This window comes from Acomys russatus, chromosome 31, assembly GCF_903995435.1.
Source record: "Acomys russatus chromosome 31, mAcoRus1.1, whole genome shotgun sequence".
NCBI lineage: Eukaryota > Metazoa > Chordata > Mammalia > Rodentia > Muridae > Acomys > Acomys russatus.
Window position 1 is genome coordinate 3751593 of NC_067167.1, and position 25593 is coordinate 3777185.

The following is a 25593-nucleotide window of genomic DNA, read 5'->3' on the forward strand; positions in this document are numbered from 1 at the left end:
GCCCAAACGGGAAGGTCACAGCTCCGATCGTGCCGCCTTGGCTACAATCACCAGCTTGGAGAGCTCAGCTTTGAAGGCCCCAGGCCTGTGAGACACTGCAAGACACAAGCACAGTCGGGCCATGACACAAACCAGAGCTGGCAAAGAGGCCAAGGGGTGGCAGGGCGAGAGTTGGATGGAAGTAGAAAACTTCCGGGCCAGGCATCAGGATACAGGCTTGTTACTGCAGCCACTCTGGATACTGAAAAAGCTTGAGGGGATCGAGGGCAGCCTGGGAAACTTAGAGAGACTAGGAAATTACAGAGAGCAGAAGGGCGTGGTCAGGGGTGGAGCCCCTGCCTAGTATTCCCCAGTAAGGGGCTGGGGACGTGGTCTCATCCTAGAATACCCCCAGTGAAACCTTGGATAGGTTTTTCCGAGGACTGTGGACTGAGTCCCTGGCCTCTGCCGTGTCTCCCTCACCAGGTTCTCACAGAGTCAAGCACTTTGAAGCACTTGGCCCTCTCGATCTGGGCACTGAGCGCTCCCTCTTGCTTTATAGAGTTTCTGCTCTGCAGTGTATAGTCATGAGGCCCCACCTCCTCTCTCCAAGCAGCTCTTGCAGGGACCATCTTCACCTACCTGCTGTTTTGGTCACTTCAAACTCCTCGTTTTTTAATGGGATATCACTTTCTCTCTCAAAGGCAGCTTTGGACTAAAAATGAACAGATCATTTCAACAGACACAGCACAGAGAGAGAAGTCCCCTCCAGCCCCCTTGGTGTGGTCTTCTGAGCACTGTGGCCCAAAGCCAGGCATGCTCGCTAGGGAGGGTGCAGCGTCCCCAGAGTGGAGTCCAGGCAGAGGGTCAGCTCAGTCTGTCACCTTGGCTGCTGTAGGGCTCTGGAGCTCTGAGGGTAGACCCTGTCGTCGGCTAAGGCCACCCTGCCCCACCCCGGCTCCTCCAGCCACTCGGCAGGGCGCAGTGGCCTCTGCTGCCAACCTCCTGTTTTTCTGGCCTCCTAAGGTGAAGCAGGTCTATGCAAATGGACTAGGCACCACCATCGTGGGCCTCCTGCTGATGTCTCCAACCCGAGTGGGAGCCCTAGAAGTCAGCAGGGTGGCTGAATGACATGGGGTCCTGTCCCTTGCAGTGAATGGAATCTGGGGCTCTGCAGACCACTCCCATCCTCAGGTCCCCATGACTGGCACTCACATAGGCCATGGCGTACTCGATCTCAGCACCCCGCACCTCGGCCTTGAACTGTGTGAAATAGAGGTAGGACTTCCCCTGTGGCCTGTGGGAGATAAGAGTTGGTGCTGGGCGGGGGGTGGGGGTGGGGCCCCGGATGACGTAGAGCTCCATGATGGAAAATTCCCAGGGTGAGGAAGGGAGGGAGGGACAGAGAGAGAGAGAGAGAGAGAGAGACAGACAGACAGACAGACAGACAGACAGACAGACAGACATCCCCATCCTCCAGCAGTGTATGCACAGCAGCTGCAGAGAGACAGACCCAGCCGGCGCGTGCGCACACACAGCAGCTCACCTCCAGATGGTACAGGTGAAATGCTGATTGTCTTCACTTGTCCCCAGGCTCATCTGCCATTGCTGGGGAGAGAGGACAGGCTCAGTGAGCAAGAACGGGTGCTCAGCCTCTCTGCAAGGCCAGCCACACACGGTCCCTCTCAAGCTGTGTGTCCCAAGCTAGAACCACAGTCACATCCGTGCCTGTGGATCAAGACACTGTCTATGCCACTTTCTTCCTGTGGCAACTTGGGAAGAGCAAGGCACCAATAAGACTCTGTCTAAAACTCAGACAGGGGCTGGGGGCTGGGGTTCAGGGTCTGGCATGGGGGGCTCTGGCCCCATCCCCAGAAACCGGGCATAGGGGAGTAGAGAATGTCTCTCACTCGGGACAACGAGGAGTTAGCCTCAGCTACATAAGAAGTAGAAAGCCTGCCTGGGCTACATGAGACCCTGTATCAAAAACCAACAAAACCAAACAAAACCAAAACCAAAACCTAGCCATGGCTGGAGAGACGTCAGCTCTGCACCTAAGCGCACTGGCTGCTCTTTCAGAGGACCCGTGTTCTCCCCTGCACTCATATGGCGGCTCACAGCCATCTGTAACTACAGTTACAGGAGACTGGAAGCCCTTTTCTGGTCTCCATGGACACCAGGCATGCAGCTGGGGCACAGATATTCATGCAGGTAAACGCCATACACATAAAGTAAATAAAAACACAAAACCAACCAACCAGTTCTCATGGTGAGCATTCCCAGCCCTGCCTGTCCCGGCTCCACAGGGGAGGGCCTCCATTGCCTGCAGCTGCTAGGGTGCAGTTTCCCTAGGGTGAAGCCCTGACACCCAATCACACTCATGCCAAGGCTGAGGTCCTGGCTCCAGTGGTTGCTGCCCATGTGAGAGTCCATGCTTTGCTTTTTCCTTAGAGACAGAATCTTGTGTAGCCCAGGCTGACCTTGAACTCCTGATCCTCCTGCCTCAGCCTGAAGTGAGCTGCTACCCCTCCTGCTTGCTATTGGCCGCTCTTTATTTTTTTTTTTATTTTTTTTTATTTTTTTAAAGATTTATTTATTTATTATGAAGACAGTGTTCTGCCTGCTTGTACACATGCAGGCCAGAAGAGGGCATCAGATTACATTGTAGATGGTTGGGAACCGCTATGTGGCTTCTGGGAATTGAACTCAGGACCTCTGGAGGAGCAGTCTGTGCCGTTAACCTCTGAGCCATCTCTCCAGCCGGCCGCTCTTTATTTTATTTTATTTTTTAAAGATGTATTTATTTATTATTATGTTCACAGTGCTCTGGCGGCACATACACCTGCAGGCCAGAAGAGGGCACCAGATCACATAGATGGCTGGGAGCCACCATGTGGTTGTGGGAATTGAACTCAGGACCTCTAAAGGAGCAGTCAGTACCCTTAACCTCCAGCCCTATTTTATTTTTTTTATGTGTGTTGGTGTTTTGCCTGCATGTTTGTCTGTGAAAGTGCCAGATCTCTTGGAATTGGAGCTACAGACAGTTGTGAACTGCCATGTGGATGGTGGGAATTGAACCTGGGTCCTCTGAAAGAGCAGCCGATGCTCTTAACCATTGAGCCATCTCTCCAGCCTCAACTGGCCCCTCTGATAGCCACTTAATCTCAGACACAGGCAAACGTAAAACTGCTGACAGAAGTGGAAAATTTCCTTTTCTTGAACTATTCACATTAAACACACGAATCACCTGGGCATGGTGGCCCACGCCTTTAATCCCAGCAGTCAGGAGGCAGAGGCAGGCAGGATCGATCTGAGTTCGGGACAGCCTGGTCTACAAAGGGAGTCCAGGACAGTCAAGGCTAACACAGAGAAGCACTGCTTCAAAAAACCGAAACAACAACAACAAAAAACCCAAAACCCACATGAGTCAGTGAGGTCTACTCCATAGCACAGCCATAACCACCATGCATCCAGAACATTCCATCAATCCAAAAGGAAAGCCCACACTTCACCTTCCCTTAAGCCCCTTCCCAGCCCAGCACATCCACCTCCCATCTCTGGGTTCCCCTGTCCTGGACACTTCCTGTAATAGAATCCCACAATGTGTGGCTTCTGTGTCTGGGTCTCTCATAGAGTGCAGTGTCCTTGAGGTCCCACTGGACTGTGGTGTCAGAGCCACAGTCCTTGTAATGAAAACTGTCACTGTCACACATGAGAAGCTGTCTCTGGAAGTGGGATCTGTGTTTGTCTCTTGGGGGAGGGCTGGCCGCAGCCCTGTAACAGGCAGCAATGACAACAGCAGGACAGGAGCATGAGCCACTCCCCAGAGCTGACTGCAGACTGCTAGGTGGGAGAGAGGCTCAGCGAGCAGCACAACTGCTCTCCTGAGGACCTGCAGCCTGGGACATGTCAACATGACAACACAAGGTACAGTCACAGGAGAGGAGGGAGCCTCAGCTGAGAAAATGCCTCCATAAGATTAGGCTTTACAGGAGCCTGTAGGGCATTTTCTTAACTAGTGATTGATGGGGGAGGGCCCAGCCCAATGTGTGTGCTGCCATTGCTGGACTGGTGGTCCTGGGTTCTATAAGAAAGCAGGCTGGGGCCAGGCGCGGTGGCACACGCCTTTAATCCCAGCACTCGGGAGGCAGAGGCAGGTGGATCTCTGTGAGTTCGAGGCCAGCCTGGTCTACAAAGCGAGTCCAGGACAGCCAAGTGAAGGATACACAGAGAAACCTTGTCTTGAAAAAACAAAAAACAAACAAAGCGGCCTGGTAGGCTGGAGAGATGGCTCAGAAGTAAGAGTATTGTTTGCTCTTCCAAAGGTCCTGAGTTCAATTTCCAGCAACCACATGGTGGCTCACAACCATCTATAATGAGATCTGGTGCCCTCTCCTGGCCTGAAGGCAGAATGCTGTATATATAATAAATAAATAAATCTTAAAAAAGAAAGAAAGAGTCGGGCGTGGTGGTACATGCCTTTAATCCCAGCACTGGGGAGGCAGAGGCAGGCAGATCCCTGTGAGTTTGAGGCCAGCCTGGTCCATAAAGCTAGTCCAGGACAGCCAAGGCTACATAGAAAAACTCTGTCTCAAAAAACCAAAATAATAATATTAATAATAACAGCCGGGCGTGGTGGCACACGCCTTTAATCCCAACACTCGGGAGGCAGAGGCAGGCAGATCCCTATGAGTTCGAGGCCAGCCTGGTCTACAAAGCATGTCCAGGACAGCCAAGGGTATCACAGAGAGATTCTGTCTTGAAAAAATAACAACAACAACAACAAAACAAACAAACAAGCAAAAATCCCAGTAAGAAAGGCAACGGCTCACTGATGACAGAGATAAATAGTCAGCGATCAGCACTGTGGAAAGCTGGCGCTCTGAGGCAAAAGGCGAGGCAGTTAGGGGTCCTTCAGGCTCATATGACTGAGGGCTCAGTGGTCGGAGAGTGTGGCCACTTCTCATGACACCAGCCGTGCGAGATCCCGAGTAACTCACCTCATTCGTCCCTCCTTGGGAAGCGTACGTGAATGTGCACGCAAACTTGCCCTGGGAAAGAGAAAATAAAAGGAGGCTGAAGGGCTAAGATCTCAGTATCCTTGGGCTGGAGAGATGGCTCAGTGGTTAAGAGTGCCGCCTGCTCTTCCAAAGGTCCTGAGTTCAATTCCCAGCAACCATATGGTGGCTCATAACCATCCGTAATGTGATATGGCGCCCTCTTCTGCCTTACATGCAAGTACATGCAAGCAGAGCACTGTATACATAATAATAAATAAATAAATCTTTAAAAAGCAACTTTTAAGATCTCAGTATCCAGAATCAAGCCTCCCCCTCACCTCCCTCCTTGCCCACCTCCTTCCCCGCCCCCCACTTCCCTTCCCCCGCCCCCACGGGCATGGTACCGTATGCCTATCATCCCAGGTACCCATGAAGCTGACGAAGGATAACTGTAAGATAAGCCAGCCTGGGTGGTGTCCTGACGTAAAAACAGTTCGAAGAGGACTGGGGTGTGCATCAGCAGTAAAGTCCCCGCCTAGGTAGGTGAGCAAGGGGTGAGCCCCCGTCTAGAATCCTCCTGTGATGGGCTGGGGCTGTGGCTGGCGGGGTAATACCCCTACCTAGAATCCTCCAGTAGGAGGGTGGGGGGGCGGGGCGGGGCGGGGCGGGGCGTGGTCAGGGGGGTGAAGATGCTGCCTAAGGAGACCCTAGGTTCCATATACAAGGAAGACCGCGACGCCTTGCAGTGGGCATCAACCTCCTTTCGTCCCATGAGCTCAGAACCGTCCCTGTGGTTTCCTGGGACGGGTCAAAAAGCCGTCGGCAGTCGGCAGCCAGCCTCCCAGGCCACTGGCGTTGTGGCCAGTACCTGGGACCCTGGAGAGGTGTTAAGCTCTGGCTACTTCCTGCCAGGAAGCCCCGGGCTCCATGGACGTTCTTAGGAAGCGGTCACCAGGGACAGGGCTGTCAGGGGACGCCTGGGAGGCTGAGACTGGGGCTTCACAGCCATTTTGAGAGGAAAAGTTGCGGGATCCGTGGAAAGCCTGGGGCGACTCCTCTCCGGTCCGAGGACAGCGAGCAAATCCTCGTGGGACCTGCATAGAGCAACTCCCCAGAGACCCGCTTCCCTCATCAACCAGCATTCCCTTTTCTAGAGTGTGACCGGCAAGGAAGGCCCCCACCCCGCCCCCGTCTTGCAGGTAGGGAATGATTGACAGGTGGCAAAGATGAGGCGGCCCCGCCTCTGCCGTTCCGACCGGTCTCCGGGACTACCCGCCCAACACCGGCAGTCCCCAGTAGTCGGTGCCCCCGAGGGAGGCTTAGTACGTACCCCGGGTCCCACGTCCTGGGAAAAGGAATGAACGACGCCTCCGGGCCTCACGTCAAACGGCACGGTGGTGGGCTCGGAGACGGCGGCCGCCAACTTCAGCGCCGCGGCCGCCAGGAGCAGCGCGATCCAGAAGCCTCCGCTGGGCGCCGCCATCTTGGTTCCGGGCCAAGGCGCAGGCGCTGGCGGACGGGGCGCGGCGAGGGACACGTGGAGGGACCCGCGCGGGACACGTCGGCACGACACGGTGACGCTCGCGCCCCAGCCGGGCCCCTGCTTTGGCCGCCGGGTTGGGGCGGGACTCGCCTCGCACGTGATGTGTTCCAGCGCCTCCGATTGGCGCTCGCGGATGAACGGGGGCGACTCCATCTCAGCGAGGCTCCGGTCAGAGTTTTCACCTAACCTTTGTGCTTCCTCCCCTCCCCCCTCCAAGTCCGGGTTCCCCCAAAATCAAATTTGCCTAACGTCATTGTAATTAGGGTGAATTTTTTATTCCGATATTTTAGTATCTCATTTAAATGGGCTCCTGGTCTCATTCTAAAGGGTAACATGGGGTTGACTGTAGATTATCTTTGTTTGTTTGTTTGTTTGTTGAGACAGGGTTTCTCTGTGTAGTCTTGGCTGTCCTAGACTAGCTTTGTAGATCAGGCTGGCCTCGAACTTAGTGATCCACCTGCCTCTGCCTCCCGAGGGATGGGATTAAAGGTGTGCGCAACCAAACCAACTGACTGTAGAGCATCTTGTTAAAATAGTTTTACTTTTACTTACTCTTTTTTGTTGTTGTTTTTTGTTTTTCAAGACAGGGTCCTGGAACGCTCTCTGTAGACCAGTCTGGCCTCGAACTCAAGAGATCCACCTGCCTTTGCCTCCTGGGTGCTAGGATTAAAGGTGTGCACCACCTCAGCCCACTGATTGTTTTTCGTTTCATAATTTATTTTACTTTATATTTTAAGTTTTACTCAAAAAAATATTGTGAGTGCTTTAGTGATGGTTCAGCAATTAAGAACGCTGGCTGCTCTTACAGAAAACCAAGGTTTGCGTCCCAGCATCTACAAGGCAGGTCACAACTGTAGCTCTAGTTCTAGGAGACCCGATGCTCTCGTCTGGCCTCTGCAGGTACCAGGTACGCATGTGGTGCAAAGACAGACAGACACCCGTGCACATATATAAAAAAAAAAAATATTTTTTTCGGGCTGGAGAGATGTCTCAGAGGTTAAGAGCACCCCCTGCCCCTTACTAAAGGTACTGAGTTCAATTCCCAGCAACCACATGGTGGCTCACGACCATCTATAATGAGATCTGGTGCCCTCTTCTGGCATGCAGGTGTACATGCAGACACAACACTGTATACATAATAATAAATAAATTCACTTATTAAAAAAACATTTTTTCTATTATATTTTTCTCAGATGGCTAATTTTAGCCCAGGCTGGCCTGCATTTTCATTTTTGGGCAAGGACGGCCTTGAACTTCTGATTCTCCGGTCTCCATTTCCCCAGTGCGGGTATGACAGGTTTTGTTGGTGCTGCCTATGGAGCCCAGGGCGTCTCAAATGCGGCGTGGCTGATAGTCCTCTGACCTATGGCTGAACTTCCATAGGTTAGAAGTGACTGTTTAGTTAGAGGACTTTTGCAAGTGTTACCAGGAGAGACACGTCAGCCAGCTCCCACTCAGCCCCGGCCAGACAGGCCATCTTGAGCATGTCCTATGGTGAAGATGAAGGACATCCCAGTGTAGTGACAGTGGATTTTTGCAGCTTCCTGTGTATCCCAGGTGTTACAAGGCTGTAAGCGTGCCGAGCAGTATTCCCATCTCTCTGACTGTTAAAAATTAGACTTCAGAGCCGGGCATGGTGGCACGTGCCTTTAATCCCAGCACTCAGGAGGCAGAGGCAGGTGGATCGCTATGAGTTCAGGGCCAGCCTGGTCTACAAAGTGACCTCCAGGACAGCCAGGGCTATTATACAGAGAAACCCTGTCTCGGGGGGCGGGAGGGGGGAATTTAGACTTTGCTGGCCGGCAGGATGGATGAGTGTGCAAAGGGGCTTCCTGCTGTGACTACTGCCTGGTGCTCTAGCCCTGGAACTAGATGCGGGCAGAGCTGATTCCTGAAACTTGTCCTGACCACACGTGAGTTGGGGGGCAGGCAGCCACGCACAACAGAAAATGAGTAATAGACGCCAGGGACAAGCGATCCTCAATCCAGTCACAAGAACTGGGCCTCTTTTCCCCTCAAACTGTCCTGATGGCTGCTGGTGCCCACCCCAGCCTGCTTCCCCCCCACACCCCCATCCACCCATCTGCTCTCAGTCACTTCTTGTCCCTTTTTTTTTTCTTTTCTTTCTGGCTTTTTTGAGACAGGTTTTCTCTGTGTAGCCTTGGCTGTCCTGGACTCACTTTGTAGACCAGGCTGGCCTTGAACTCACAGTGTTCCGCCTGCCTCTGCCTCCCGAGTGCTGGGATTAAGGTGTGCACCACCACACTCAGCCTTGTCCCTTCCTTTTCTTAGTTGTCGCTTTTACATTATTTATTTGGTATATGAAGGCCAGAAGGTGGCTTCCAGGGTCAGTTCTCTCTCCATTGTGGCTTTGGGCGGGGGGGCCAATGCAGGTTGTCCGTCTTGGCAACAAGTGTTCTGACTCTCTGGGCCATCTTTCTGGGTACCCCAATTTCTGTTTTCCACGCTCCTTTCAAATGATAAGGAATGGAGGGCTATTTCACTAATCACACAAGGCCACGCGTGTGCTTCCCACCGTAGGGACAGAACCTGGCAGAAGCTACAGGTGACCCACATGGCATTTCCATCTCACCATTCCTGTCTCCACTACAGGTTTTTAAGAGGAAGTATTTCATCACATATATACATATATATGTGTGTGTGTATACATACATATATATTTCTTGTTTGTTTGTCCATTTGTTTGGTTTGGTTTGGTTTTTCCAGACAGGGTTTTCCTGTGTAGCCCTGGCTGTCCCAGAACTTGCTCTGTAAACCAGGCTGGCCTTGAACTCATGGAGATCCGCCTGTCTCTGCTCCCAAGTGTTGGGATGGAACCCACATAGGGCTGTCCTAAGCACCTGAGCAGTCGCCCCACCCTCCTGAACCCCTCCTACCCGCCTTGGTCGCCCAATACGACTCGGGCAGCCAATACAGCATGAGAAGGAGCCTCACAGGGGCATCATTTCCGTCTGGAATCTTTTAATGAGTCTACATACCACATAATTATAAAAGAATAAGAATTGACAAAAATATTTTCTTTCCATAATATGTAGAGGTGGTTTCTGGTTTGTTGTTTTGTATTTTTTTTTTTTTTTTTTCCTTTTTACTTCTTTATGCCCAAACTCTGGTGGGCAGGGGGCAGGCAGGGCAGAGGGCGCCTGGATACGGGCTTGGCAGCTCCACAGAGTCTGGGCGTCAGGAAGGCATGGGGTCCCCAGCCGCCCAGTGCCGTACCTCCAATTTTATATCTCGGTACCGCTTATGTCCTGTCTTTTAAATAATTATTTAAAATGCTCCCCAAACACACACGACTCTGCAGGGGGGGGCAGCAGGCGGCACATGCTTCTGCGCTGGGATGGTGCTGCGAGTTCGGACTGTGGCAGCCCTGTGCGGCTGTGTAAAACGATGGCATGTTGGCGGCTTCCTCCTCACCAGCCCGAGGAAGGCAGCATGGGGGCTGCCACCGCCTCTGTCCTGGCCTCCAAGCAGCAGCAAGCAAACAAATTGAAAGCTTCAAAAATTAAAAGATTACAAAAAATGCAAGAAAAGCAGCGGTGGCGTCAGGGCAGAGGGCAGAGGTCACAGGTGCTCCTGCAGGAAGTGCAGCAATGTCACCTCATAGTGCTCTCCAGACTCGGGGCAGCGAATGCTGTGTCTCTCGTTGGGGTAGATCTGCGGAAGAGGCAAGGCAGGCGATGGGCCCCCCCTGGGGTGGGGTGCACTAACAGCTCGCCACACAGGACTGACGTGTTGGTGACATGTGTTGGCCACTAGGTCACCAGTCCCACAGTGATGCTGGGAAAGCCTCACAACTTTCTTTCATCCATCTCTGGACAAGTCACAAATCTGAGGACACTGCCCCCACCCAAACTGCAGGTGCCCTGAGTTTCTCCCAGTGAGAAAAGGCAAACTCATCACCTTACTCTGAGGGGGAGCCCTGCCCTTCTACTGTCCTGGTTGGCCCATGTCTCCCCGACAGTCTACCGACACACTGCGGTCCTCTCCCCTACTTCAGCACTTAAGACTCCCCTCTGCAGCGAGCCCCAGGCCACACCAAGGATCGACTCAGCAGGTCCCATCCACCTCCACCACCCTGCTGCCCTGAACTCCATACTCCCATGGCTGTCCCCACTGTCTGGGACTTGCTGGACTTTTAAATGTCCCCTCCCCTCTGGGGATTCCTCTTGGATCTCTAGTCATCCCCTGCTCCCCCAGCCAAGTGGGTTCATCAAAGCTGAGATCTCTGGTATAAATCACCAAGGACTTGTATTCCCAGTACCAAAGGAACCTGAGAGGTGCCGACCAGTGGCACAGGCTGGTCAATAAAGACGTGACTGAACATGGGACCCTTGGGAGCTCAGATGACAGGAGGCGGGAGCAGGGGATCAGAGCCTGGGACTTTGCCTTGGTCCCCAGAACCACGTACCTGGAGCTGGTATGGCTTCCCTGCCCGGATCAGCTGGGACACCAGGAAGTTTGTATGGAAAAAGTGGACATTCTCATCCAGGAAGCCATGGAGGATGAGGAGGCGGTTAGGCCTGGAGGAGACAGGGGAGCAGGTGAGGCCCCTGTGGGGAGGGGGAGGGCAGGGGGGGCGGTGCCCGTGAGTTCAGTCACTCCCCAGCTCCAGCTGCAGGAAGGATGAAAGCGGAGGGAAAGGGGTGTCTACAGTAGCCCCACGCCCAGGCATTCTGACATGGTGGAATGTTCTGGAAGCACGTTCCCACTGTGACCGCCACTAACCACTACATTATGCACCTGCCAGCAGCCACCTGTGACTCCTCAGAAAATCAAAAGCGGTGGGAGTGACCAAGAAGGTGAATTTTCAGAGGCAGGCAGATCTCTGTGAGTTCGAGGCCAGCCTGGTTTACAAAGAGAGTCCAGGACAGCCAGGGCTCTGTTACACAGAGAAACCCTGTCTCAGAAAAAAAGAAAAAGAAAAACAAACAAAACAAGGTGAATTTTCTCTTTTATATGAGGTTGATAGGCTGATTTTTTTTTTTTTTTTTCCTAGACAGGGTTTCTCTGTGTAGCCTTGGCCGTTCTGAACTCACTCTGTAGACTAGGCTGGCCTCAAACTCACAGAGATCCACCTGCCTCTCCCTCCCAAGGTGTGCGCCACCACGCCTAGCTATTTACTTTTGAGACAGGGTCTCACATAGCCCAGGCTGTCCCTAAACTGTCCATGTAGCTGAGGGTGACGCTGAACTCCTGATCCCCCTGCCTCCACCTCCTGAGTGCTTGGCTGACAGGCATGAGCAGCCATGCCTGGGTTCTGTAGTGCTGGGATGGGGCCCAGGGCTTCCTGAATGCTGGGCACACGCTCTGCCATGGGCCCAGGCCCAAGCCTTTTTATTTCAACTTCATACACTAATTTGCAGCACTGATGCTTCAGGCAAATTTGGTGTCTTTGTGGTTTTATAACGTTATATACCCATCATGGCCTAGAACATTCTATGCCTGCAGAGAAAGAGCCATCTCAGGGGAGTGATGCCCGGGCCCTGGCATCTGCCTGCACAGCTCCGTGAGTGGGATCCTGACTGCAGGAACCTGGCGGTTGATACAGGCAATGGTGGGGTGTCACTGTGACCAGTGGCTGCCTCTGTCTGACATACAACCCAAGGAGTGCAGGGTCCAGATGGCCCATCAAGGCAGGACAGGAGCTCATTGGGGCTACTGGAGTTGTGTGGGATCCAGGGTGTCATGGCACCCTCAGTAGGCACCTGCATGCCTGAGCTAGGGGGGACAGCTGGCACGGAGGATGGGGGGGCGGGGGGACCTGCCAGAAGTGGCGTTGGGTAAGCGAGTGGGTGGCTTACTCGTTAGGCAGCTTTTCCACGTGTAGGGCCACAGACCCTGCCTCGTAGCCTTGCTGATTGTTTTCGGGGACATCCATGTACCGCTCCGTGTACCCTGTGTCATAGGCCATCCACACAGTGACAGGAGCACCCGCAATGGCTACCTGGAAGACAGAGCGGATGGGGCAGGGAAAGTGTCAAATCCGGGGCCTTGGCTGGGATGTGGGCCTCAGAGGAGTGTTTGCATGGAGAGTGGTGGCTGGCAGGGGGCCCTGAGACATGTCCCTGTGGGTCTTAAGCTGCTCAGGGACATGCAGGGCAGGGTGTGAAGGGAGGGCCCGTCCTCATGGCCGCCCCGCAGTGCCCTGCCAGTCCCGGTGGGGCCTGTGCCCCCCCTGCTGTTCCTTACAGCGTGCCCCACCTCTGCCCCTCCGAGGCGGGGTCCGGGGCTTGGCCTCCCACATAGAGAGCTGCTGGCGGATGCCATCCTGGGGGTCAGTGGTGGCGGGCAATGAGGAGGGGGACTCGGCCTCGTGGGGCGGCTGCGGGGGAAGAGATAGCCAGGTGGCAAGGCCCCTGCCGAGGTGCTTGCTCCAGGTTGGGGCTCCGCGATGAAACAAGGGGGCTCAGGGGGTGTGGGCATCAGGCTGCCAGTGGCTAACACGGGGGTGAGGCCCAGGGGCTAAGGGCGTGTGGGCATCAGGCTGCTGGTGGCTAACATGGGGGTGGGGCCCACCTTGAAGACCTGTGGCTTATGGATGAGCCCCATCAGCGAGAGGAAGCCACCATAGGACCAGCCGTGGATGGCGACGCGGCTCAGGTCGATGAAACCGTACTTCTCGGCCACGTACTGCAAGCCTTCTACTTGGTCCTCTATCTCCACCTGGCCCTGTGGACGCCCAGCGCTCTGTGATTTCCCCCGGGCGGTGACCGGCAACCCACACACCATGTCACCTTGTTGCTACTCCTGGGAAGCCCCTCCTTGGAGACTCAGAATCGTACTTTGGAAGTGTCTCCCCAGACTGGCCGCCTTGAAGCTGCTTTTAGGTCTACAGGGCTGGTACCCATCCCCCACCCCCACCCCCACTATCACCAGCGTCACCACCACCACCAGCAGCATCACCAATCGTCAGAGTCACCACACGCAACACCATTGTCCCCACCACTCTTGTCCAATCCCTTCTGTCATCCCCTTGGGCTCCCTGGACTGAGGCAGCTCCACAGTGTCAGGCTGCATTTGTGCCACCATCCTCTCTCTGGCCTGGGAAGAGTGGAGGGCACCTGTGTCCCCTGGGACCCTCTTGTTCCCAAGGGCCACACTGCGGCGGGAGCAGGACTCACCATCTGGTTTTTCAGGGCACCCTCAAAGCGCAGGCCCCTTTGACAGGAGCCCCGGCCGTCAATCACCACCACAGCGTAGCCCAGGGATGCCAGTGTGTTTAGCCGCAGGTACTTGATGCCCTTGAAGGAGTTATTTACCAGTTGCACCTGCAGGCAAGGCGGGCGGTGAGAGCTGCGGTGGTGGAGGACGGGGAGCAGGGCTTAGGCCAGGGTGCACCCACCTGTGGGCCCCCATAGACAAAGAGCACAGTGGGGTGCTTCCTGCCGGGCTGCAGGGTGTGCGGCTTGTAGATCATGCCGTACAGCTGCACATCCGCACGGGTGTGGAAGTGGAAGATCTCCGGGGGCACGTAGTCCGGGGGGCAACCTGAGGAAACAGGGGTGCTGAGGGAGAATGGCTGGCGGGCCCCCTTCTGTTTCTGTCTGAAAAATAATAATCTTGGGGATGCTGCACAGGGGATTGGGGGGGGAGCCCAATGGACACCCTGGGAAGAGGAGTAAGATGGAAGCTAATACTGGTCTCATGGCGATGCAGACACCCCCAACCACGGCTTCCCTGCTCTGCTTCTCAAGGACTCATACACAGCCACACTGGTCACTTGGCACGGAGGGACCAAGGCCTTGCTTTCCTGAGATACCGACTCTTCATATAGGCCAGGCTGGCTTAGACCCAAACTTACAAGCCTCCTACCTCTGCCTCCTGAGGGCTGGGGTGACCACACTTGGTGCGGTGGCTTGAATAGGCTTGGCCCCCATGGACTCATGTGTGTGAATGGTTGGCACTATTAGGAGGCATGGCCACTGTTGGGATGAGCTTTGAGGTCTCTCTCTCCCTCTTTTTTTTTTTTTGGTTTGTCGAGGCAGAGTTTCTCTGTGTATTTGGCTGTCCTGGATTCGCTTTGTAGTCCAGGCTGGCCTCGAACTCACAGCAATCCACCTGCCTCTGCCTCCCGAGTGCTGGGATTAAAGGCGTGCGCCACCACTGCCCGGCGCTTTGAGGTCTCTTATGCTTAAGCTACAGGCACAGTCTCCTGCTGCTGCGTGTGGATCAAGATGTGAGCTGTCAGCTCCTTTCCCAGCACCACGTCTGCCTGCACGCCGCCATGCCTCTCGCCGTGATGATCATGAGCTGAACCTCTGAACTGTGAGCACGCCCCAGTTAAACATTTTCCTTTATAAGAGATGCCTTGGTCATGGCATCTCTTCACAGCAATAAAGTCCTAACTGAAACAGAAGTTAGTACCAGGAGTTGGGTATTGCTGGGATAGGCCTGACGGGGCTTTTGTTTGGAGGAATGTGGATTTGAGGACTTTGGATTAGGAAAACAGTGGAATGATTTAAGCGTGGCTTTTGGGCCATACTAGTAAGAGCATGGAAGACGGTGGTGCTGAGTGTGGTTCGAACTGTGGAGGCCCGAGAGGTTGTAGAGAGGGAAAATATTAGTATGTGGCCTAGAGACTCTTCTTCTTTTAGCCGGGTGTGGTGGCGCACACCTTTAATCCCAGCACTTGGGAGGCAGAGGCAGGCAGATCTCTGTGAGTTCGAGGCCAGCCTGGTCTACAAAGCGAGTCCAGGACAGCCAAAGCTAACATAGAGACACCCTGTCTCAAAAAACAAAACAAAAAGAGTTGCCTTGGTCCTGGTTTCTCTTCACAACAGAACACTCACTAAGACACAGGACTTCTGGAGATGAAGGCCAGGGCTTCAGGTGTGGTTGCCTTCTGCCACTGAGCCCCGACCACTATTCTAGGCCTTTCCAAGGCATGCTTCAGGACAGTGGATTGACAAGCATTCAAAGTCCTGTGTGCTGAAACTGGAACTCAAAGGTCCTTTTGAGCAGAGAGCAATGGAGGACCTCAGACTCTGGGCAGTTCCTCAGAACACAGTTTCTTTCTCTAAGGCTCCTCTGGTGACAGACCCTAAACTCCTCGTCAAAACTATAATTTCTGATGGGCAGTGGTAGCGCATGCCTTTAATCCCAGCACACCTGAGGCAGAGGGAGGCAGATCTCTGAGTTCAAGGCCAGCCTACCCAGAGAAACCCTGTCTCAAATAGCAAAAACAGGGGGCCAGGCGTGTTGGCGCACACCTTTAATCCCAGCAGTCGGGAGGCAGAGGCAGGTGGATTGCTGTGAATTTGAGGCCAGCCTGGTCTACAAAGCAAGTCCAGGACAGCCAAGGCTATACAGAGAGAGATCCTGTCTCAAAAAACCAAAACAACCCAAACCAAACCAAACCAAAAAAAAAAAACAAAACAAAAAACAAAACAAAACCTACATCTTCCTCTTAGAGGCACTGTCAGAGAGTTAACCCCAGGGTGCCAAGGTAGTTTGTGAGGCACCTGCATTTGCAGCCACAGCTGAGTCTTGAGTTAGGAGAGGCAGGGCAGAGGCACAGGGAACCTCCCTTGCTGTCACCTGTCACTGAGAGCCTGGCTTGTCTAACTTGCCCTTTGACCTGGCTGGCGGGGCCATCTCTCTGAGGCCACACTACTCACTGGCCGCCTCCATCATGCTGGCCCAGAACCGTGGTTGCTTGTGGAGCGGGTCATCATCCGGACCGCTCAGCTTGTACACGTGCACGCAGGGCGGCGTGCTCACGCTGCTGTAGTGACTCACGAACATGTCGAAGTTCTGCCGGCCGAAGGGTGGCAGTCAGTGTACAGGAGCAGGCTCCACCTTCCCCAGAGACACCTTACAAACCCACCCACCTACGGGTCCTTGCCACACCCTTTGGAGATGAGGAAATAACCCAGCCAGGGCCATTCCCAGGCTAGAGGCGCTGGCCTCATCCCCGATGGACAGGGATCCGCCTGATTTCTAGAATGTTCTGAGAGGCTAAGGGGTGTCAACTGGATCGGGGGGATAGCCTCCTCACTCTTATGTCCTCCTGTACCTGGGGAGGTGGCACAGGTAGGCAGGGGTGTGGTCTTCCTTTCCCTGGGAGATGAGGGTGTGCAGGGGTGTGGCATGCCCACCTGACTCATGGAGCAGCTGTGCGAGAAGCCAAGCGTAGTGAGCCGCACGATCTCCCCTGCAGATTCATAGCTGACCACGTAGAGATGATGCTCCAGGGGCGTGTCCTTTGTACCTTGAAAGTACACCAGCTTTGTCTGCTCGTTGACCCAGATCTGCGGGCAATGGGGGCTCCTGTGACCAGTGTGCCTCGGCCACACTTCCTTCCTCCCATCCCCGGGGGCCAACAGCAGCCCTGTAGCACATCCGACTGTGTGGGTCCCGTGGATGGGCTCAGGGGGGAGAAAGCATGCCCAGCACACACAAGGCCCTGGGTTCCATCCCCAACACTACATAAGCTGGGCACATGGAGCATGCCTGTAACCCAGCGCTTGGGAGGATCAGAAGTTCAAGGTCACCCTCTGCTACATAGTTGAGTTCATTGCCAGCCTGGGCTATGTGAGAAAAATAGAAAAAAAAAAAAAAAGATGTCTAGCTGTTTTATTCTGAGGCTGAGTCTTGTTGCGTATCCCAGGCTAGCCTAAATATGAAGGCTTTCCCTCCTCGGCCCCCTGAGTGTTGGGATGATAGGGCAGGTGGGGCACATTTCTCTTCTCAGACTTTGAAAATATTTCAGCCTCATTTTTACCTTAATTCTGGGGTCAAAGGTTCAAAGCCACATAGAGAAGCCCTGTCTGGGACCAAAAAGTTAAACAACCTGTCATAATTAGAAATACATGGAGCGGGAGCGGGGTTGGAGAGATGGCTCAGTGGTTAAGAGCACTGGCTGCTCTTCCAGAGGTCCTGAGTTCAATTCCCAGCAACCACATGGTGGCTCACAACCATGTATACCCTCTAATGCCCTCTTCTGGTGTGCAGATATATATGCAGATAGAGCACTCACACACACACACACACACACACACACACACACACACACACACACACACACACATTTTCTTTAAAAAGAAAAGAAAAGAAATACACGGAACAGAGTAAAGAAGTTTAAACCCAATTCTTTGCTTGGGGGACCCTGGGTTAGATGTCTGGACACATGCACCCACCATGTGGGGAGCTCTCAACAAGGACTGGTGGATGTTAGGCCTCCTCACAGCACTCAATCATACAGTGGGCTGCAGGGTCCCAGGCAGCACTGGGGCCGGGCTAGGCCTCCACACACACCTCCCCGCTGACACAAGTGTTGATGTCCTGGGGCCCCTGGTGGGAGCAGGGTAGGTGACAGAGCAGCAGAAAAAGGAAGAGAAGGGCGCACAGGGCCCCAGGCGGCTGGAGGGCTGGGGAGGGCAGGGTACCTTGGAGCCATGCCTCGACAACACCTCCCACTCGCCACTGGTCAGGGCGACTTCTTCCTTGATGGGACACTTAAATTCATCTGTGAGGAAAGAGAGCAGAGTGGTGAGGGACAGGGAAACGGGCTGGGACTGGTAGTGCTGCAGCCAAGGGAAGCCCCGTCATGTCCGGGTGGCCAGCCTGGCCTAACGGGAGACTGGAAGGGAACCTGTCAGGGAGGACCAGGGGCCAGCAGGACTGGTCCCTGATGCTGAGGGAGGGCAGCCAGGAAGGGGCCTTCCTAACTTACAGCAGGTGTGGCATGTGACAAGTGGCCACTTCTGACTAGGTCATCCTGGGTCACCAGAACCAGAACCAGGCTTCCATCAAGCAACCAGGCAGAGAAGTGAGCAAACCACACTCCTAACACTCACTGCACGTTGGCATTAGAACCAACCACTTCCTGCTTCCTTCAGGGTCATGGCCCAAGTCCCAAGTCCTCCCTGCCGCCTGCAGGCGCCCTCCCCACATGAGCCTCCTTCAGGCTCTACCAACACCACATACTGTGTCCTGCACACAGCCTTTCTGTACAGCTGGGTCCCCTGCCCTGGGCCTTCCATGCCTTCCTAGTCCCCATCAGATCTCTGCAGTGGCACATCACCAGGAGGCACGTGACTTGCTGTGACCACAGTGTTCCTCATCCTCCTTACTCTGCCACCTTTACCTTCTTTATGTCCCCCAAGGCCGAGTCGCCATCTTTAATCACCCTTGCTCCTCCCGGGACCACACACTGTGCCTGACTGCTCGCATGGGGCCTCGCAGGCCCTGCCACTCCGGCCTCAGCACACAGGGATCTGGGGTCACAGGTGAGCACCGCCACACTCCGTGCTCTTTCTCACACATCCCTTGGCCCCTAGGGCCACTTTGGCTGAGGCCCAGAGCATCTGAAGCCCTGAGGCAAGACGGCTGAAGCTGGAACACAGACATGTGCACCAGAAAGTGACAAGACAAAACCAAACGCAGGTGGCACATGGCGATGGCACATGGGCTAAACTCTGATACCCTGGTGGCGGCTGTTAGGCCTCAAACCCGGGACAAATGGCTAAATGAGGTGCCCACTGACAAATCAAAGCGGATGCTGGCAGGATGTCCCAGCATCCTTCAATCTCTACCTGCTACAGGGCCCTCCTGGCCAGCATATCCTGTCCCTCCCCCTGAATCCCGCTGGGCCTCCTTTCCCTCAGCTCCTCTAGCCCCAGTATTACTCAGCCATTTTGGCTACGGCAGTCTCTTGGCCCAGGCCACCCATCTTGCTCTACGGCTCCTCTCTTGTTCTGTCTCCTCCTCTTTCCTCACAAGGCCCAGGTCAGTCTGGTCATGGTTGCTCTAGCTATGTCCTCCGTCTTATCTACAATACACTTCCCCAGCCGTAACTGTGAGCAGCCATGTCCTTCCGTATTTATTTAATTTCTTTCATTCAGTAGCAGAGGCCCAAGCGCTGAGGAAACCTCACCTAGGCAATCAACAAACATGAGGCTGACCAACCGCTACCAAAGGCACAAGGTGGGTCAGGGTGTGGCCTCCTGCGTTGTGACTAAGGCTCTGCTCACCTGCTGTGGGGCTGAGAGGCTCTGTCCAATCATAGTCACTGGTTTTAAGCTCCACGGTGACCTTGTACAGGTGGCAGAAGCCAGTCTTGCACTCGTTGGCACGGATGAAGCAAAACTCCTGCTGGCCTTCTGCCTGCGGGAACGGGTGGAAGATATCGTGGACCTGCGGAACGAGATGTTTCGTCAGAGGAAACTGAGGCTGAGCAAGCCCCTGAGCCCAGCTGGGCGTCCCACTGGGGACCTGGGGGCACCCCGGGAACAGTGGGGGCGCCCCGGCAGGCACTCCTGCTTACGTACATTGATCCAGACATTGGTGACTTCTTCGTAAATGACAAAGGGCTGCACGTTCTTGGGGACGGCTCTGGCAGCTGCCTGCCGCTGGGCCTCGTTCTCGGGGGAACGGATGAAGAGGGCGGGGGGTAAGAGGACAAGCTGCAGCCTCTGCTGGGGACGGTCCAAGAACATGGCCCAGGCACTGGAGGAACGAGACAGGAGGCGGCCGGGGCCTTAGTGGCTGGCAGGGCACGACCGGGGACAGGGCCACAGGGTCCATCCTTTTTGGGAGTCGGCCCAGGGCCACTCAGGGTGTGGAGGAGGTCTAACTGGTGTACACACAATCTCCAGGACAGATTAGAAGCTTGAGTGACAACAATCCATGTGACTAGGGCCTGGGACAGCATTCTCAAATCAGACAGGTGGCTTTTTTTTTTTTTTTTTTTTGACATATGACTCCTGAGTTTTTCTTTCTTTTTTACTTACTTATTACTTTTTTGGTTTTTCGAGTGTAACAGCTATGTAACAGCTCTGGCTGTCCTGGACTCACTTTGTAGGCCAGCCTGGCCTTGAACTCACAGTGATCCACCTGCCTCTGCGCCCCCCCACCCCCAGTGCTGGGATTAAAGGCGTGCGCCACCACACCTGGCTGACTCTGAACTCTTGATCCTCCTGGTTCCACATTCAGAGTTTTGAAATAACAGGTGCATGCCATCACACCCAACATTAACTAAATGAACAGTATTCGGTTCTATTCTATTCTATTCTGTTCTGTGAGTCTCGTGTAGGCTACACCGTGATCCTGCAACCCTGGGTCTTCTCAAAGTTTTCTGTTTTGACATGGCGTGGCCAGGCATGGCTGCACACCTGCCAACCCATCAGTGAGGAGGCGGAGGCAGAATGATTCTAAGTTCAGAGTTATCCTTGGCTACAAACCAAGTTCTAGATCAGCCTGGGCAGGAGGATGAGGAGGGAGGAAATGGTGAGGAGGGCGCTCTGTCCCTGCATTCCACCGAGCCATGGAGAGCTCAGCATCCCGGCCTGGTGTTAGTCCCTTCCACTCTGGGCCACCTGGAATGGTGACCTGACACCTGAGTCCCCCTCCCTGCTTTGTCTCCTGCCAGCTGAGGTGCAGAGGGACTCTGAGGAAAAAGTCATGGGCCCCCAGATACCTGCCTGTCCCCAGGACACTCACTATCTGCCATCCCGTGTCCAGCCAGCCCGGGCGATGTACTCCACCTTGGGGAAGAGGGAGCTGAACGGCTGCACCAGTTCCTTCTCGCAGCTTGACACGATCTGGAGAAACAGGGCCATGTCACACGCAGTGCCGCAGCCTCCCTCCTCTCCGTGCCCAGACGCTTGGACTCACAGCGCCCACCTGGTGTCTAACAAACTGGGAACTCCAGTTTCAGGAGCTCTGGTGCCCTCTTCTGACCTCCATGAGCACTACATGCAAACTAAACAAGTGCACTAAAATAGTAATAGGATGTGGTGGTGCCCTCCTTCAATCCTGGGGGGGCGGGGGCGCGAGGCAGGGAGGAGAGTTAGAACCACCTCCATGAGTCTGAGGCCAGCTTGGTCTACACAGTAAATTCTAGGACAGCTAGGACCACAAAGACAGACCTTGTCTTAGAAAAATCAAAATAACCGGATGTGGTGGCGCACGCCTTTAATCCCTGCACTCGGGAGGCAGAGGCAGGCGGATCTCCGTGAGTTTGAGGCCAGCCTGGTCTATGAAGCTAGTCCAGGACAGCCAAGGCTAACACAGAGAAACCCTGTCTCGAAAAACCAAAAAAAAAAAAAAAAGGGGGGGGGGCTGGAGAGATGGCTCAGTGGTTAAGAGTGCCGCCTGCTCTTCCAAAGGTCCTGAGTTCAATTCCCAGCAACCACATGGTGGCTCATAACCATCTGTAATATGATATGGCGCCCTCTTCTGGCTTGCAGGAGTACATGCAAGCAGAGCACTGTATACATAATAATGAATAAACCTTTTTTTTTTTTTTTTTTTTTTTTTTTTTGGTTTTTCGAGGCAGGGTTTTTCTGTGTAGCCTTGGCTGTCCTGGACTCACTTTGTAGACCAGGCTGGCCTCGAACTCACAGCGATCCGCCTGTCTCTGCCTCCCGAGTGCTGGGATTAAAGGCGTGCGCCACCACGCCCGGCTTCGAATAAATCTTTTTAAAAAATCAAAATAAATAAGTAAAAATACATAAATCCTGGAAGAAAGAAAGGAAGGCAGGCAGGCAAGCAGTCTGCCCTCAAGGTGGAAGTCGTACTGTGTGGGGATCCTAATCCAGAATGTTATATCACACAAGGGAGAGGTGCAGACGCAGGCACGCACTAGCATGGCATCCACTGGAGCCTTGGGACAGCTGGTCATCTGAGCTGTTGGGACAGACCCTGCCCAGCCCTCAGAGAAAGCCTGCCCTACAAACACCCATCCTGGGACCCTCGGCCTGTATGGCTTCAGGCCACACTGCTGCAGTCAAAGCCACAAACCTGTGGCCCTCTACTGTGGTGACAGCTTGTTCTACAGGGGCAGGGATAGGGGGGTACAACATGGATGGACACACAACAGGCCACTGCTTCCTGCCACATCCAGATGGTTCTAGAACTGCCTGTTTGTGCCCTGGGTCATCACTGGGGAAGCGGCAGGTCTTGGACAGGCTGGGCAAGTGGATGATGGGGAGAAAGGGGGGCAGGGTCATGGGCGGCAACCCTGGTGGGGTCAGCAGCCCACAGCCTGTTAGCTGTTGCAGCCTACACCGAGCTCAGGCGCCTGCTTGCCGCAGAGGCTGGCTCTGGCTGAGGATGGGGCAGCCGCTGAGCCTTTACTGAACTTGCAGGCCCGAGTTCAGTTCCCAGCACCCACAGGGAAGCTCATGTCGGCTTGTAACTCCAGTCCAGGGGATCCGACGCCCTCTTCTGGCATCTATCGACACTGTACTTATATACATTATGAAAAAGAAAAGAAAGCCGGGCGTGGTGGCACACACCTTTAATCCCAGCACTCTGGAGGCAGAGGCAGGCGGATCGCTGTGAGTTCGAGGCCAGCCTGGTCTACAAAGTGAGTCCAGGATGACCAAGGCTACACAGAGAAACCCTGTCTCGAAAAACCAAAAAAAAGAGAAAAAAGAAAAAGAAAAGAGGGGCTGGAGAGATGGCTCAGTGGTTAAGAGCACTGGCTGCTCTTCCAGAGATCCTGAGTTCAATCCCCAGCAACCACATGGTGGCTCACAACCATCCACAATGAGATCTGGTGCCCTCTTCTGGCCTGCTGGCGTACATACAAGCAGAACACTGTATACATAATAAATATTTAAAAAAAGAAAAAGAAAAAGAAAAGAAAAAAACCCTTGACATCTACATCATGGTACTGCTGAAATGTTCTGAAGACGATACAAGGGTCCTGGCGAGGGAGGGCCTATTATACATAACGAAAAAAGTACAAACTAACAAAGACACGGGGGTCGACCTTATACTTTCCCTGGATGTTATCCAAGGTTTCGCAGAAACCTGCTAGAGGCCAGCGGGAACGGCCCTTGTCACCAAGGCTGATGCTGGGTCCCACTGCTAGAACCTACACAGTGGAGAGGGAGCGCTGACCCCCACAAGCTGTCCTCTGAACACACACACACACACACACACACACACACACACACACACACACACAGTAAATAAAAGTAAAGATGAAATCCCGGGGCCAAGCTCCTGCGGCTGCCCAAGGCCTGCCCACCCAGTGTTCCCAAACATAAGCACCACACAGCTTCAGGCCCAGAGGCTGCCCTGAGTGACTTTCACTGTCTCACGCCCTTGGTGACCCAAGGGACCAAAAGTGCTGTCAGCTGCTCTCACTGGCCTTGGGGAAGGCGCATCAGAGTGACAGATGGGCCCGCAGAGGCAGGTGGATGCATTCGCTGGAGACCATGTCACTCGCCCTTGCTGCTTGGCATGCACTCTGGGTGGTGGGGCCCTACTGGGCGTCTCAAAGTGAGCAATGCCAAGGAGGAGGGGCCAGAACAGGACCCAGAATTCTGCCCTGCTAAACATGAGATGACGTGAGGACTGGCACCCTGGCCATCTGCCTCAGTGCTGGGCTTGTGGCTACCACGGTCCTGAGTCACTGTGGCCACCACAGGAGACAGGGGAGGCCCACTTGGCTGTAGCACAAGTCACAGAGAGCAGGCTAGCTATGCACAGGCCCTCCCGGACCTTCTGGAAGCTTCCCGAGCCAGGCTCTTACCTTGCCCTGACTGTCTGCCTGGAGCTCAGCCAGCTTCAGTGCAATCTTGGGATTCTTGCTGCCTGTGGTGGGGAAGACCAGGTGAGTGCCAGGCTGCCAGAGGCCACCCTGGCCAGGGACTGTGGGACCACACCCATGGGGAGGTGGCAGGGTTCCTCCCAGGTATGACACTAAGTCTCCAGGTCCTGGACCACATTTCTAACCCAGGGTATATGATGTGCTGCTTTGTGACATGTGACAGGTCAGACTTTATGACAGGAGCTGAAACGGCAACAATACAACACAGAGGGACATGGCCCTGTCCCTGCCCACAGAGTGTCCGCAATGACATTCTGTTTTATTTATTTGGTTTTTACAGATAGGGTCTCAAGCCGGGCATGGTGGCACATGCCTTTAGTCCCACCACTCAGGTAGCGTGAGTTCGAGGCCAGCCTGGTCTACAAAGTGAGTCTAGGCTACAAAGAGGAACTCTGTCTCGAAAAAACAAAACCAAAACAAAACAAAACAGATAAGGTCTCAAGCTGGCCTCGAACCTTCTATGGAGCTGAGGCTGACCTTGAACTCTCCTGATGTAATCACAGGTTTGCCCCACCACATCTAGTGTATGATGCTGGGGGTGGGGCCTGGGGCTCTGTGCAAACAAGTTCTGCCTCCACTGAGCCTCAGTCCCAGACCAGTGACTCCCACAGAGGTGCAGGCAGCAGACCTAAGGTGGAACCAGGCTGGCAGTGGCTGCTGCTGGCTCAAGGCTTCAAAGACCTTGAGACACCAAAGAAACAGGGGTTCAGCCAGGAGAGTCAGTATCCTGCACCCCCCACCCGTCTGTTGTTGTTGCTGCTTGGTTTTTTTGTTTTTTGTTTTTTTGTTTTTTTTTTTGCTTTTTCGAGACAGGGTTTCTCTGTGTAACCTTGGCTGTCCTGGACTCACTCTGTAGACCAGGCTGGCCTCGAACTCACAGCGATCCGCCTGCCTCTGCCTCCCGAGCGCTGGGATTAAAAGCGTGCGCCACCACGCCCGGCCTGCTGCTTGTTTTTGACAAGGCCGAACTCATGAGCCGCCTGCCTCAGCTTCCTGAGGGCTGGGACGACAGGTGGGGCCACTACACCAGGGCACCTCCCATTAGGCGAGGCCCACTTGTCTGTCTGTGGCTGTGCTGCCGTGGAGATACATGGAAATGTGCCATTTGGCAGCTGGAAGACACTGGCACCTTCACTTTCTGGGCCGACCTGGAGAATCTGTGGCCTCTGAGTTCTGTGACCATGAGACCCAATAAAGCCAAGTGGAGGGGACCCCAGAGGGCAGGACTGCGCCGGCCAGCTGTCACGCAGCAGGCAGCCGGCCTTGCTGCTGGTACGCACCTGTTCTGGGGTAGCGGTAGGAATCCGTCTTCCTCTCTTCCAGCGCAGGCGAGGGCACGTGAATGACCTCCACCTCAGACTCGTCCACTTCCTCATACAGGATGCGCAGTGTCTTGAGGCCTTCAGAGCCTGGTGTGGCGCAGGGAAAAGACTCAGGCCACCCACCCACAATACACAGGGGCTCTGTGCCACAGAGGGGTGGCA

At 54.4% G+C, this 25593-nt stretch overlaps 2 protein-coding genes across 5 annotated transcripts in view; both read right to left on the reverse strand.

The window, feature by feature from the left end:
• Window positions 1-6517, reverse strand: Mydgf (myeloid derived growth factor). The gene is made up of 6 exons (XM_051172894.1): window positions 6310-6517; window positions 4980-5030; window positions 1526-1587; window positions 1195-1276; window positions 622-694; window positions 1-95 (listed from the first exon to the last, which is right to left on the reverse strand). Exons 1-6 carry the CDS (start codon window positions 6460-6462, stop codon window positions 16-18), a joined length of 501 nt encoding a protein of 166 aa, XP_051028851.1. The 5' UTR covers window positions 6463-6517; the 3' UTR covers window positions 1-15.
• A 2967-nt stretch (window positions 6518-9484) lies between these two features.
• Dpp9 (dipeptidyl peptidase 9) overlaps window positions 9485-25593 on the reverse strand; it is a 31535-nt gene continuing 15426 nt past the window's right edge. For 2 of the 4 annotated variants that reach the window (XM_051172923.1, XM_051172922.1), the window contains exons 7-9: window positions 25390-25518; window positions 24032-24093; window positions 20907-21086 (exon numbers count right to left, since the gene is read on the reverse strand). In XM_051172923.1, coding sequence (XP_051028880.1) covers window positions 20985-21086; window positions 24032-24093; window positions 25390-25518 — 293 coding nt within the window. In that variant the 3' untranslated portion in view covers window positions 20907-20984. Of the gene's footprint in view, window positions 10198-10951; window positions 11064-12344; window positions 12488-13059; window positions 13213-13664; window positions 13812-13885; window positions 14032-16160; window positions 16297-16640; window positions 16794-17930; window positions 18011-19517; window positions 19681-19814; window positions 19993-20906; window positions 21087-24031; window positions 24094-25389; window positions 25519-25593 lie in introns of those variants that run through there. The other 2 variants (XM_051172926.1, XM_051172924.1) reach the window with 2 other exon arrangements.